The sequence below is a fragment of the Ochotona curzoniae genome, unplaced genomic scaffold (assembly GCF_017591425.1).
Source record: "Ochotona curzoniae isolate NIBS_2020 unplaced genomic scaffold, NIBS_Ocur_1.0 scaffold_4701, whole genome shotgun sequence".
Taxonomy (NCBI): Eukaryota; Metazoa; Chordata; class Mammalia; order Lagomorpha; family Ochotonidae; genus Ochotona; species Ochotona curzoniae.
In genome coordinates this window covers 42,859,580-42,875,349 of record NW_024467122.1, presented here as the reverse complement: position 1 = coordinate 42,875,349, position 15,770 = coordinate 42,859,580, and the positions used below count along the sequence as shown (strand labels likewise).

The 15,770-nt window shown below is 47.2% G+C and overlaps 1 protein-coding gene and 1 non-coding gene across 2 annotated transcripts in view; both read right to left on the bottom strand.

Annotated features, from left to right (window-relative positions):
• Positions 1-15,304, bottom strand: part of AVEN (apoptosis and caspase activation inhibitor) — a 153,292-nt gene extending 137,988 nt beyond the window's left edge. The window contains exon 1 of the mRNA XM_040968647.1: positions 15,062-15,304. Coding sequence (XP_040824581.1) covers positions 15,062-15,304 — 243 coding nt within the window. The remainder of the gene's footprint in view (positions 1-15,061) is intronic.
• On the bottom strand, positions 1,215-1,342 carry LOC121149697. Its single transcript, XR_005882831.1, has one exon. It is a non-coding gene; the product is annotated as a small nucleolar RNA SNORA11 (small nucleolar RNA).
• Positions 15,305-15,770: the final 466 nt, after the last annotated feature.

Genomic DNA, 15,770 nt, shown 5'->3' with positions numbered 1-15,770 from the left:
TGAAAGGCAGAGAGAAGAGACATGGACAGAGATCAAAAAAGTTCTCCCTCCCTCTGCTTTAACCTCCAAATGTCCTCCAGGGCCAGGGCCAGGCCAAGCCAGAGCCAGGAGCTGAAACTCAAGCTGGGTCTCCTTTGCAAGCGACAGGAACCCAAACGCGTGGCAGCATCCCCGGCTGCTCCCAGGGTGCACAGTGGCAGGACGTTAGACTCTGGAGCAGAGCTGGAACCTGGACCCAGGCACTCTGATCCGGGATACAGGGGTCCCAGGCCAGCTGTCCTGGTGAGCCAAATGACCACCCCCAAGGATAAAATGCAAACTATCACAGGAGGCTCCCATAAACACGTGGCGACCGGGCAGAGAAGGCCTCCTACACCCATCAGATAACAAGCTCCACCACCAAAAATGAATTGTCTCCTTTTCTTCTGTATCCTCACTCTTCTTTCCTCTACAGGTAAGAATGCATTATTTTAAGCAATCGAGAGCAAGGGGCTGGGTGCTGTGATGCAGCAGGCTTGGCTGCTACTTAATATCGGTAGCCCCTGTCAGAGTGCCAGTTGGTGTACAATCCAACTTCCTGCAAACGTGCCTGGAAGGGAAGTCCTTGGGTTCCTGCCAGTCACATGGGAGCTCCAGGATTTACCCTGACCCAGTCCTGGCTGTTACAAGCATTTAAGGACTGAACCAGTGGATGAAAGTTCTACCCCTCTGTCACTCAGCCTTCCAAAAAAAATGAAGAAATTTTTTTTTCAAAAAAAAAAAAAAGAGGAGGAGTAACACAAAAGAGAATGAGAAATACACATGGCTTCTCAGATTTTTCCAGTTTTAAGTAACATCAAAAACAGTCAAACACAGTAGCAAAGAATTATAGTCTCTGTCAAAATCTGCTGCTGCCTTAACATAATCAGCTAAGGTTTGCACATGCTCAGCTTTGTGAGCATTCCATGGCTGTTCAATTGATAACAAAGTGTGAAATGAATGTCACTCCCATTTGGGAAAATGCTGGCCCGTGTGCCCCACCTGCTGTTCACTGCCGAAATGGCTCCGGCTGCTGGCGGCATAGCAGCTGTCAGCGAAACATCTAAGATGGCCCGCAAATCTTCCATTCAAACTAGAAAAGGCTCTTAGGATTAAAACGTCTGGCTCAGTCTTCCTATGACAGATGGATCAACTGTCCGTTGCTGAATGTGGCTAGGAAGCACTCTTTGGCACGCGCTTGTTGGGTGTTTGTTCGGAGCAAGGCCGCACGTTCTGCGGCTCTCCTCTCAAGCACCCCGGATTGCTATTGGCTGTGTTTAAACAGAGGAACTGGCCTGCAGGACCCCCGCTCTGACCGCAGCCTCATGCAGGCACTGCTCACCCGAGGGTTCACTTCTTGGAAAAACAAATAAACAAAGCAAGAACACTTTACTTTCAGTGTTTGTAAAAAGAAATTAAGGCTCAACATTTCACAGTCGTTTTTAAGCAGCCAACATTTTCCAGGAGGTCTATTTATTAAGAGCATTTGAATCTAACAATTAAAGATATTTCATTGATTACAAACTGTAAGAATGCCATCTGGAAACTGAATAGTCTCCTCCACGTTTTTCACATTTAAATGTTTACCGAGAGAGAGAGAGGCTAAATTAAAATCAATACTTATTTGCTAAAGATATCCCATACATTTAGAGAGGAAAAAAGAAGAGGCTACAAATAGGATATAAAGGTTTCCCAGCCTTTAAAAATACATATGCTTTTTATTTGAAGGGCAGAGTTACAGAGAGAGAGAGATTTCTTGTACCCACTGCTTCATTTTCCAAATAGCCACAATGGCCAGAGCTGGTCCATTTGAAGCCTGGAGACAGAAGCTTCTCCCATGTGAGTGCAAGGCTCCACACACTTGGTCTATCTCTCACTGCTTTCCCAAACCATTAACAGGGAGCGGGACAGGAAGTCATGAGCAGCCAGTGCCCATACAGGATGCCGGCACCACAGGTGGTGGCTTTACCCACAATGCCAAAGAGCCCTTCCCAGTCTTTTTAAAAATCACACAGCACAGCAGTTTGGGGGTCTCGATGTTTAAGGAACAAGGACTTCAGGAATAGGTAGAGTGATTTTATATCTTTGCTGTGGTGCAGACACATCTGTCTACTCCAGAATACCAGGCAAGAGACTTCAACTTCTGTTACTTGGTGGAAATTTTTAATTCCCACCTCCACATTTTATTATACATTACTATTTCTTAAGGGTAATAAGATATATACAGATTGAATAAACTAGAAAACCTGACATCAGTAGAGCTAAACAATTCAATACAGCTCAGCCACCTGCCACACTGGACAGTGTGTGTGTGTGTGTGTGAGAGAGAGATAGCAAGGCATTAATGGAATACATTATTTAATTGGTTCTAAGAGAGAAAACATTTGCCATTACTCATTCAGATCAGCCATAAACAAAAAGCTAAATCCCATCCCAGAGGTTAGAAGTCTCAAAGTCAAGGCCAATCACACCATACTACTTAAATATCCCTTCCCAGCTACATTGGGCATTTATTCCATACCTTTCCCATTGAAAACAGTTGCACAGTACTCCTCTACAGGGGCATACCATAATTTTGTTCATTAATTCTTCCAACATAAAACATTGAAATCTGCAAGTTTTCCTTATGTTAAACAACACTGCTGACCTATTCAGACACATGAGACAAATAGCTAGGCCACAGGCTAAATTCAGAGGTCAAACTACCAAGCAGTTAAGTGCTCCAGTCCCCACATCAAAGAGTCTGAGTACAGTTCCTGAATCTCGCACCCAGCTTCAGCTTCCCACCAGTGCAGTCATGGGAGGCAGCAAGTGGCAGCTCAGAGAGTAGGAACCCTGTCTTCCACATGGAAAACCCAGATGCAGCTCCTAGCACAGTGGACATTCGGGGAGTCAATCAGCAGATCACGTCTGTGTGCCTCTGTCTCCATCTCTGTCACTAAGGCTCTCCCTCATTTTAACAAAAAGACAAATTGCTCTACTTCTGGATGTGTTATCAACTCTCAGCAGGAGAGAATTCAGTGAATACTGAATATGATACTGCTTTTTGATACTATATGAGGGGTTTTTTTCTATAATAGTCTCCATCAGGAAATTGCTGAGCCAAGGAAATTAACATACATTTTAAATATTCTTAAGGAACCAAATTTATGTTTCCACCATTTGCTTCAAGCAAGTAAAGAACCTACAACTTTCTATGTGGCAAAATAAACACAATATATGATATCAGTCTCAGCACTGACACACAGAACGACCTGCCCAGCGTTGATCCTGAGCTTCTTTGACAGGTGGAAGGGACACCATGAAGTAGGAAGAGAGGCAGACATCTGGCCCAGCAGGTAAGCCACCTGTGAGAAATCCCACATGTGGCTCCCTGGCCTGGCCGGCCTCACCACGGCAGGCATTTGGGGAGCGACCAGCAGATGGGAGCTGTCACCACCTCTCTGCCTCTCAAATACTTTTGTTCTATTTTTAATGTATTTATATAAAATAAACAAATTTCACATATTTTTAAGCCAGTATACTCTAATTCTCAAGTTAAAAGAAAGAAAAAAATTTTCCCAAATCCTATCATCTTATCTATAGAACAAATAGTACACAGTAATAAATTCTCATTGAAATTTAGCAAATTATTTCAGAAACAATTCCAAAAAAGAAATACTAAAATTACTAACTACTCAATATTTCAAAGATCATTTTAAACATAGCAGATAATAGATAATAAAGAAAAGATTTTGATGTTATGATTACCCCCAGACACATATAGCAAAGGTGAAAGCGGCGAGGACTCCAAGGTGTAGATAAAATGAGAATTAAGTTTTCAGGACTTATCAAACCAGTGAGCTCAAACCTCTGGGCTGCTCGGTGCTCAGCAGGATGGAGCAGGACCCGACAGAGTGAAAATCCACAAAAACAGGTCTTCATTGTACCTGTTTGGGGTTTAGCTTTGTACTAAAGCAAACAAACAAAAAGAGAAACCTGAAGTCTGTCACCATAAAAATGAAACAAAAAACGGTTCCTCCTCACCCACAGAAATAAATAGTAAGAAAAGATTCAATAATATAAGACCTCCAGAAAACACTATAATTTTTGTTTTACTGTCACAATTTTCAAAAGTGGTTGTTTGCATTAAACCAGAAAGCTTAATAAACAGAACAAAAAATACAGCAAAAATTCCATGTAACTTAATGCTCTTATATAAATTTGCTCTTGCAAGAACAATTGTTTTTTAGCTGCTGAGCTGTCAACCACCAAAAAAAGTATTTCAAATAATGTAACAAGGGTAAATGAAACCCAAAGGCTTCCCCTACCAACACGCCCGCGATGGCACTGCCTAAACACACACGCTGCCTCTAGCTTCCCTACTTACTCTGAAATCACCTTCAAAACGCTCGCCCTCATTAGCCAACCAATCACAGTGCTGTCTCACATGCAGGCCTTCCAAGAGGTTTACAATTAATGAAGACTACATCAAAGCAAACAACTATGATAAAATACAAAACAACGCATACTGCACTCACAGAACACGACACTGCTGAGGAAAATCACAAGTTTCACGGAGAAAGCCAGTGCATGTGAAGACAAGTAAGGCTTTGAAATAGGGGAAGTGTAGGGCAGGGGAGGGAAAGCATAGCAGAGTTCGGCTGCAAACTGGGCAGAAACGGGATTTACTATGAGAATGTCAAATAGATCCAAAGATTGACAGAGACCAGAACCCCAGAATGGATTAAAAAGACAAGCAGGAAGCAGGTGTCTGAGAACTGAGCCAAAGGAGCCACAGTAATTTAAGAAATTCAGACTAGCTGAGATGCCAGGGTAACCCTCACAGTGGGTAGGGGCAAGCCAATAGCTTGACCTACCACACAACTGCCTCCGAGGGTCTGCATCAACAAGAGACAGAGCCAGCAGTCAAGCCAAGGCCCTTCAAAATGGGATCCAGGACAGTGGCCATTCCCTGGTACGTATGCCTGCATCCTTTGAGCATCCTATGACTCGGATCCAGTTTGTCCCTGCAAAGTTCCCTTTTTGTGCAGGAGGTTTGGTCTCTAGCATGGTGACACTGAGGTGGTGGAGATTTTAAGGGGTGGCCCCTAGGGGCAGTGATTGGGCCACAGGGCACCACTTGAGAGAGGTTAGAGCGGTTTCATGGCACTAGATGAGTTCCAGAAAAAATAAAATAAAATAAAATACTGCCAAAAGGGAGCTTGACACCTGCCTGAATCCCCCTTCTGCACATGCTGCCATCAGCACCAAGGCCCTCACCACAGCCACACACGGGCAGCGCCATGCTAACAGAGCTGGGAGCTTCCATAGCCTCCTTTCAGTACAAAGTCCCCAGCCTCCAGTACTCTGTTATAGTAACAAAAACTAAGACACAGCATTAAATGAATCCATAGGTATCCTGTAGTTTTCACATAAATACAGTATTATCTTTTCTCACTGACAAGTCTATGGGATCTCCCAGCTATACAATGAAACATATACAATGAAAGAACATCAAAATATTAACTGTGGTTATTTCTGCATGATAATATTAAAGTCTTTCTATTTTTCTTGAGCTGTTCTGTTATTTATCAGCAGAATCTGCAGAACTTTGAACCTTAGGCTGTATCCTCTACACAGATATAAAAGGGGAGGAAGGACAATGTTAATTTTGACAGCAAGGAGAGGCAGACTGACACAGATCATCTTGAGATGAGTCTGGAATTTAATAAACCACAGAATGGAGATCACCATGCTGTGCATATTAATCACAAATAAGCTGTCATCACCCAGGATACAAAAAAATTAATTAATAAACTACATATCAGGTACCAAATCTTCAGAGAAATGATAAAACTGGTCTGATGAAATGACAAACCAGCACATCTCACTAAAGAACTGCATCACTAGTTTCTGCCTCCTTGATAACAGCTCACTCTATGTGATCACTCCCAGAGGTCTCTCCTATGAAATATGAAACTGTCCCAGGCACCCTGATGTAGCAAGCAGACACCCCAGACAGCGACTTAACTGATGGACCAGACACCCGTCCCATTTGCTTGACATTTCATAGAAAACACATGCACAACCACCTGACTTCCGGCGGGGGAGAAGGAAGCTAACACATCATTTTGGGTATGGTTCGGGTCAAATGTCCTAGAAAACCTTTCTAGAGATCCCTGCCCAGTACTTTGGAAATAGCCACTATTTGTCAGGTGGGAGGAATGAGAAAAACAGCAAGGTTTAGTTCTAGTACCCTAGGAAAGACAGACCAGGGACATGGAGCCACGAGCTAGGATTTCTTTTCTTTTTTTAACGTTTATTTACTTCACTTAAAATAATTACACAAAGGCGGAGACAGAAATCTACCTGCTGATTAATTCCCCAAATGGCTGCTCGAGCCAAAGCTGGAACAGTCTGAAGTTTGGAGCCAGGAAATTCTTCTGGGTCTCCACATGGATGCAGAGATCCAAGAACTTGGGCCATCCTCCACTACCTCTCCAGGCCATTAGCAGCAAGCAAGATCAGAAATGTAGCAGCCAGTTCGCTCTTGGCGGCTTGGGTGACAGTAGCCCTCCACAGTGGTGGTAACCCACTGGCGGAGAGTTCCCAGGGCCAGGTTGGACCCAATGCCTGGGACTTGGCCCATGGGCACCGTCACCACATGGTGAGTGAGTCCTAGGCCTGCTGGCCACCCAGTGACAAGCTCTGGGGTTTGCAAGGTATGTAATTGCTGCCTAGGGACATCCAGGGATAAGGCTAGTGTGAGTGTAGGTGAGGGATGAATTCTGGGTGATTCCCAGCGATGGGGTCACCAACTTGCTTGCAAGCCTGGGGACTGAGATCTGAGGTTTTGGAGGGGAGAGTCCATAAGTTCTGTTTGGGTCAGACTGATTCATCAAATCACATGGGAATTCTGAGATGGGCTGCTAGCATAGAGCATCACTGACTGCCACACACCAGTGCACACCAGAGCAGTGGATGGGGGCCTGTGTGGAAGGGCTAGGTACCAGTACCTGACTGAGTGGTGGAAGAGTGGACAGGTCATACTTCGCAGGGTCAAGACACTAACCAGCATGCAAAAGAACCAGATCTGGGGGTGGATTCTCTAGGGAAAATGTAGGCCCAACCCTGTGGAAATACAAGTCCCACTGGTTAGCTTGTGAGTTGGGATGGCGATGGCCTAAGCTAGGTGTGACCATGGAACCTGCCATCACTTACTGATACAGGAATCGACACCAGCCTGGGCAAGTCAAAGCAGTAGCACTCAAATGTGCATTCTTTTTTTTTTTTTTTAAGATTTATTTATCTTTTTATTACAAAGTCAGATATACAGAGAGGAGGAGACAGAAAGGAAGATCTTCCGTCCGATGATTCACTCCCCAAGTGACCGCAATGGCCAGTGCTATGCCAATCCAAAGCCAGGAGCCAAAAACTTCCTCCAGGTCTCCCATATGGGTGCAGGATCCAAAGCTTTGGGCCAGCCTCGACTGCTTTCCCAGGCCACAAGCAGGGAGCTGGATGGGAAGTGGAGCCACAGGGATTAAAACCAGTGCCAATATGGGATCCTGGCAAGTTCAGGGTGAGGACTTTATCCGCTAGGCCACGCCGCTGAGCCCTCAAATGTACATTCTAAAACAGGATGTAGGATGGGCCGAGCTGGAACTGGAAGGGGGCAGACTAGGCAGGGCCGAGCAAACCTTAACTCACAAAGAAGTACAGACATCCAGGGTGGGAGGCTGGGTGGGGCTTTTCCTTTTGTTTCTTCCCTGACCCCAGATAGAGGGAGTCAGTCCCTGCAGGTGAGGGCAAGAACCACGATAGGGAGCAGCCGTGCCAGGCCAGGGAAAGGTACCCACTGGCATACATTTGGTATAGGTCAGGGGCGGACCAGGCTGAACCAGTTCACATCAACCGCTGGCGAATCCAAGCACCAGAATAGAGTTGTGGGTCAGGCCAGGACCGGTCATAATACATACCTGTGCACATTACGACTGAGGCTGGGTGCCTACTGGGCTGGGCTAGGCTATAACCCTCACCAGCATCAGCTGAAATTGGGGGTGGGCCAGGCCGGGACAGATTACAACACCCACTGGCAAATACCAAGGTGAGGTGGACCATGCCAGACTGGGTCGCCGCACCCAAATAGCACACGTGAGAACCAGGGAGGCAGGGGGCAAAGATGGTAGGGAGAATGTGGGCTCCCCTGTTGGACAAGCACTCCCACTGGAGAGTGTGAGTTGGGATGGGGGCAGACCACACCAGGCAGGGCTACAACACGTGCGGGCCTCATGTGAGCTAGATCAGGGAAAAGCCAGGCTGCGCTGACTGTACCAACTGGTGTAAGCATAACCTAGAGTTGGAGAGGGTTGGTTGGGCTTTGCCGCAACATCAGCTGGCAGAGGCTGGCACAGGGGGCTATTTCTGTCAAGTTAAACCACAGAATTACATGGAGAGTGCATAATCCAGGAGTGGAAGTGGCCTAGGAGGAAAAGAGTGGGCACCTTCCTCTTGGGTTACCACTCCCACTGGAAAGCATGAAAACCAGGACAGGGCCAGGGATGGCTAGACAGAAAAGCATCTGCCAGTATGTGTGTAGACTGGATAGTAGGGCTGGTTGGCTGAACTAGGCCTCAATGCCCATTCACAGGAATGAGAGCTAAATGGGATGTGGGACAGACTGAACAAGTCTGCGGTACACACTGGCAAGCATGGGAACCAGGGGAGGGGGCAGGCCTGGAGGGGGTTATGGGGAGTTGCCCCAACTAGGCTGCAGCTCCCACTGGTTTGTGTGAGGGCTGAGTATGAAGTGGGCAGGATCGGGCTGAACTGAAACACCCATCGGTTCACATAGAAGACTGGGCTGGAAACAAAACCGACCCAGCAACTGCAACCACCAGCACATACATAAGCTGATTGGGGTGACAGACGGTGCCAGACCCTGTACTGGCGAGAACACACAAGAATCTGGTTTGGGAACACCTCAGACGAAGTTTCTTTGGAGATCCCGCCAACTGAACTGCTGATCTCAGAACCCCAACCATGAAGAGACTATGTCAGCCAGTGGATTCTGAAGAGAGTTCATCACGCTTGGAGCAGTGAGATTGGCAGCAATTCAGAACTGTTGAATTATCAAAACTGCTTGACCTGGGATGGTGGGAGGATGGGTGGGGCTTCTCCCTTTATCTCTTCCTTTATCCCGGTTACAGAAAAAAAACAATATTAATGTGGAAAGAATGGTCTTACCCACTTTGCTGTAGTCCTTGACCCTTTGTGCCTTAATCAATTATGTAAAAATTGCCAAAATAAAATAATTTTTTTAAGAAATAAAAAAAGAAATGGAGCAGCCAAGACATGAACTGGCACCAATATGAAATACCAACACCACTAGCAGAGGACTAGCCTGTGGAGGCAGCCCCTCCACCCCCAGTTAGATTATCACTATTACCAATAGCTGAAATAAAGACAGTGGCATTATGGCAAGTGACAAAAATGGGATGGGATTCTATGTAGCATGTTTTTGCCACTTGGGTCTCCCACATCCATATCACAGTGCCTGTGTTGGAGTCCCACGTCAGCCTCTGATCCAGCTCCCTACTAAATGTGCCAGGAAAAAAGAACAGATGGTGATGACCTAATTTTTTTTTAATTAATTTGGCTCCTGCTACTTATAGGAGAACCTTAGATAGAGATCCTGGCTCCTGGTTTTGGCCTGGCCCAGCTCTTACGGCCATTTGGGGAGTAAACCAGCAGAACTCTGTCATTACGTTTCAAATAAATAAACTTTGGGCTCAGTGCAATGGCGCAGTGGTTAAGGTCCTCGCCTTGCACGCCCGGGATCCCATATGGGCACCGGTTCTAATGCCAGTGGCCCTGCTTCCCATCCAGCTCCCTGCTTGTGGCCTGGGAAAGCAGTAGAGGACAGCCCAAAGCTTTGGGACCCTGCACCCATGTGGGAGACCCAGAAGAAGTTCCTGGATCCTGGCTTCGGATCAGCATAGCATCAGCCGTTGCGCTCATTTGGGGAGTGAATCATCGGACAGAAGATCTTCCTCTCTGTCTCTCCTCTCTGTATATCTGCCTTTCCAATGAAAATAAAATAAATCTTTAAATAAATAAATAAATAAACTTCAAAAATAAAGAAAGAATGGTTGGAGCTGGCATTCTAACACAGGGGTTAAGCTGCCATCTGCAACACCAGCGTCCCATAAGAGCACCAATTCAAATCCTGGCTACTCCACTTCCCATCCAGCTCCTGCTAACGAGCCAGGGGAGCAGCATCATTGGTCAAAGTGTCTCATCCCGTACAACCCACATGGGAGACCTGGAAGAAGCTCCTGGCTCCTGGCTTCAACCTGACCCAGCCCCAGCCATTTAAGGATGGAAAATCGGTCTCTCCCCTTCCCACTCTGTCTCCCTCTCTCTGCCTCTCTTTCATAAAAGCCTCTCAAGCTTTCAAATAAATATTTCAAAATCTTTTAAAATGGCAAAAAATTGGAAACCATATTCTGCAAATGGTACAGAGCCCCTCGAAGTTAACGGGGGAAAAAACGTAAAAGTCAGTCCTTTTGCAAATCAGGTAGTTTCCAATTCTTGGCTTTCAACAGAATTGAAAAGGAATCTAATCCAGCTGTCAGCTGAATGATCATTTTAAATGTCTTATAATAATGAGTTCAGCATGTAACTAGAAAGATATTCAAAGCACTGAGTGACATTCGTATGGCAAAGCGCCAACATTGCCATCCACCTTCATGTGTGAACAATGTTTCTTGGGGCTTAAATCTATAAAATAAAAAACTGGGAAGAGAACTAGCACTAATATTCATCCATAGCAATCTAAACTCATTGGGAAAAATGAGATGCTTTATAGTAAAATATTGAGATCATGCCTAATAATTATGTCAATGTAATCTTAATTCAAATTAAAACAAAAGTTGTGCCCTAGCCTTAATAAGACATTTCTAAAAGATTTATTTTTTTATCTGAAGAGCAGAGAGTGGGGGAAAGCGAGATCATCCGTCCACTTCCTGGTTCACTCTCCAAACAGCCACAGCAGTCGTGCTGGGTCAGGTAGAAGCCAGGAGCCAGGAGCTCCATCCAGCTCTCCCACATGGGCAGCAAGGGCAGAAGTACCTGGGCCATCTTCTGCTGCCTTCTCACACACAAGCAGGCTGGCACGTTGATGTCGCAAATGGCACTTTACCTCACAATGCCCCAGAAGACATTTTTATCTAAATTTATTATAGGAGCACACACAAGGCTTATCACTAAAATAACTTCAAGTATAAAATATGTTGGATAGAGTTCTGTGGGAGATTGGATTTGAAATACAAGGTTAAAAGAAGAACAATAAAAATCACCTCACCAAAAAGTGTGAAAATGTGACTAAATGGTGCAAGATCACTAGCAAACCAATAGGTTGGACAATTTTACATTTTCAAACTTTGAACCACTGATTGTAAAAATGTTAGACATAAGCTTTAAAGGCCATCACACAGGATCTCTCAAGACTGTGTTAAAGAGAATACAAGAAAGTTGGGAACTCAGGTGTCTGCGTTGATCACCGGATCAGGAAGATAAACACTGATCACTGAGAAAGGCACACCTCCAGACAGCGTGGGTGAAGAATGTTCAGCCGAAGCAGCGTGACGGCTTCAAGCAGGAAAAGTGGCCGAGTCCACAGATCACATTTCTAAATGGTATTTTTAAAGATTTTTTTTTTGCGGGGGGGAGGGGCTCAGCGCAATGGGCTAATGGCTAAAGTCCTTGCCTTGCACGTGTCAGGATCCCATAGGCGTGCTGGTTCTTATCCCAGCTGCTCCACTTCCCATCCGACTCCCTGCTTGTGTCCTGGGAGAGCAGCTGAGTACGGCCCAAAGCCTTGGGACCCTGCACCCATGTGGGAGACCTGGAGGAAGCTCCTGGCTCTTGGCTTCTGGCTTCAGATTGGCTCAGCTCCAGCCGCTGCGGCCAATTGGGGAGTGAATCATCAGATGGAAGATCTTCTCTCTGTGTCTCCTCTGCATATCTGACTTTCCAATAATAAATAAATAAATCTTTTTTTTTTAAGAAAAAAAAGGTGTATTTTTATTTGAAAGGCAGATTTACAGAAGCAAAGATCTTTCACCTGCTAGGTTGCTCTCCAAATGGCTGCACTGGCCAGAACTGAGCCAATCTAAAGCCAGGACCCAGGAGCTTCTTCTGGGTCTCCTATGGGGGTGCAGGGGCCCAAGGATCTGAGCCATCCTCCAATGCTCTCCCAGACAATAAGCAGGGAGCTCAATCAGCGGTTGAGCAGCTGAGATACAACCCAGGACCCACATGGGATCCCAATGCTAACAAGTGGAGGATGAGCCTGTTGAACCAGTGTGCTGGCCCCCCACTTGTGTTCCGGTGAGATACTTACATACAGCTAGTGTCTCACCAAATCTGCTTCAGGTTTATGAAAAATGGGAAAATAGTCCAGAGGTTGTCATTCGGGTCTGAGTTTTATTCCCCCAAGATTTATTTAGTTGAATGTCAGACAAAAAAAAAGAGGAGAGAAACAGCAAAGCTCTGCAAAGGTCCACAATAACCCAAAACGGTGCTGGTTTCACCCGAGAGCTTGATAACCAGATTGACACAACGGGGGTGTAAGGGGCATGTGAAAGGATCACACACGGCCCCCTTTCCAATCCCAAAGCCTTTCCAGGGATGTTCACAGGACTAACCCAAACAACAGGCTTCGCAGTCCAATTTGAGTCCAATTTGAGAATCTAGGTTCAGCCATGCCCTGGCTGAGGGATGGCAGTGGGTAAAAGCCAGTTAACCTCTCCTAACTGCAACTTATTTATCTCACAGCCCTTGTCTCAAACTAAGTGCTCAACTAATGTGAGCTTAGTAACTCAAATGGCTATTAAAAAAAAAAAAAAAAAACACTCTGCCAATATCGACTTCCACTTTGCCAACTGCTCATCAAAAAGCATAACACGTCTCAGCCTTTTGGCTGTGAGCACAGGTGATTCCACAGGTGTGGACATATTTGCACGAGTGCCTGCAGGACAAAATGTGATGTGTAGTGGCTACTAGGAGGGTATGAGCCTCTCTCATCTCCTCCCTCACAATGTCGAGTTTCTAGTTCACTGCACTTTTGCTTTCTACCTCACTTTACCAAAATTAAATTTTATAATTATTTAAAAATTTTTTAAAGTTCATTTCATTTTATGACAGTTTCGTAGGCTCTGGGATTCCCCCAATCCTTCCCCATGCCCTTCCCCCATGGTGGATTCCTCCACCTTGTTGCAGTATTACAGTTCAAATACAGTCATGATTCCTTCATTGCAAGCATGTCCCATGCATAGAGTCCAGCATCTTATTGTCCAGATAAATTCAACAGTTTCTTGGGGAGACCATCTCTGGTCTGAAAGCAGAGCTGGCAGAATATCATCCCGTCCAATCAAAAGCCACAACATAACATTAACAATTTACAACATTATGGAGTTAATTGACAAGGTATTGATTGGCCAATATGTTAGAAAATGCAAGTTCTTTTTTTTTTTTTTTTTTTGGTAAAGTCAGATACACGAGAGAAGGAGAGACAGAGGAAAACCTTCTGTCCACTGATTCACTCCCCAAGTGGATGTAATGCCAGAACTGAGTCAACCCGAAGCCAGGAGCCAGGAGCTCTTCCGTGTCTCCCACGCAGGTGCAGGGGCCCAAAGCTTTGAGCCGTCCTCGGCTGCTTTCCCAGGCCACAAGCAGGAAGCTGGATGGGAAGTGGAGCAGCTGGGATTAGAACCAGCGCCAGTATGGGATCCTGGTGCATTCAAGGCGAGGACTTTAGCCATTAGGCTACTGCACAGGGCCCAAAGTTTATAGATTTTTAAATGCAAGTTTTATAATACTACCTTAAGAGATATCTTCTAGGCCTTTCACATAGTACAATTTTTAGTATCAAAATTTGGTCACCATCAAAAGAATTTTTCAGGCCTGACAGTGGCCTAATGGCTAAAGTCCTCGTTTTGAATGCACCAGAATCCCATATGGGCACCGGTTCTAATCCCAACAGCTCCACTTCCCATCCAGCTCCCTGCTTGTGACCAGGGAAAGCAGTCGAGGACGGCTCAGAGCATTGGGACCCTGACCCGCATGGGAGACCCGGAAAGGAGTTCCTGGCTCCTGACTTCAGATCGGCACAGCACCAGCCGTTGCGCTCACTCGGGGAGTGAAGCATCAGATGGAAGATCTTCCTCCCTCTCATTTTCTCTGTTTATTTGACTTTGCAATAATAATAAATAAATCTTTTTTAAAAAGTGTTTTTTTCATCTGTACACATAACAATGGAAAACACTGTACTGTACTGCCAATGTTAAAGTAACAGAAGAGTTTGTAATCTCACTCCTTTATGTACAGTAAGAAGGGTAAGTTTGCCCTATCCATCATCTCCTGATGCAAACTGAGAAAACTTCCTCTGCGCGCGTGTGAATAACATGTATCATGTTAGTACTGACACTCAGATCTGACTGCAGAACATTTAAACTCAATTGACAACAGCTGACTTACACACACACGTGTTAACATAAAAGAGAAACTCTTAATGAAAAAAAGAACCATACATCCGATCCTCTCCCTCTCGACTAAAGCTCCTATATATGGGAGTTCATTTCACAAACTCTAATTATTCGCCTGCTGTGAGCCCGGCTCGGCACAAACAGTGAACAAAACAAACACCCCTGAAAACCGGCAGCTTTGCTGCTAGTAGCACGGACGTGCCTGGGCGGTGGAGCCACCCGGGTCCTTGGCACCTACACCTGCTGGCAGCGTCCTCACTCCACCACAGGTTAATCAAGGAAACAGCGCCCCGGATGCAGCGGGCCCTGGCACGCAGCCTTGCTGTGACAGGCGAGCCCGCGCCGAGGACGCAGGGCTGCAGGCGGTCTCCCAGGAGCCAGCAGGCAGGGGCGCCACGTGCAGAGCGAGGCTGGCCCCTGCGCGCGCCCCCGCCGCCCGCGCCCCCGGCCCGCCTTCCCGCGCCGCGCAGGCACCGCCCACCCGCGTCCCCCGGCCCACCCGGCCGCCTTACCGGGCCGCTGGGTCCGCCGCCCCGGCCTGCCGGATCCCGGCGGCCGCCCCGGGGAGCTCCTCCTCGGCCTCCCCGGCCTCCCCGGCCGCCGCGGCCCCGACCCCGGCGGCCGCCTCCGTCTCCGTAGCCGCCTCTCGTCCCGGCCGCCGAGGAGCCGGCCCGCTCGCGGTCACGCTCTCCGCCGGGCCGGTCGCGGCCAGGCCGCCGCCCGCGGCCGCCCCGAGCTCCCCGCTCCGCCTGCATCTGGGCCGCGGCCGACGGAACCGAGCGCGCGGGCCGCGAGGAGACGCCCGGGTCCCACCGGAAGCGGGCCGCCCGGAGCAGCCACGAACCTGCGGCCCCCGGTGGCGGCGAGGCGCCGGGTGCGGGCCGAGGGCGGCGGGGGCGGGGCGGCCCGGGGCCGGGCTGGAGCCTGCGGGAGCCCGGGGGGCTGCAGAGCCGCGCAGGTGGGCGCCGAAGTCGGGGGACCGGAGGGGCTTCCGCGGGGAGCCTCAGCGCATGAGAAATGGGTCGGGGAAGGTCGTAAAAAAAAAAACATCAAAAGTTTGTATAATAGGAACTCGTGTTTGTAGAATAAATAAAAATCATTTGCATAAGAAAAAGGATTATTGGTGTACGCATATATGCCAGCAAGGCTGAGGCTGTGCCGACGTGTTCCTCTGGGAGTGTCTGCGGTTTCAGGACCCAGATCCCGAGAGGAGAGCAGGGT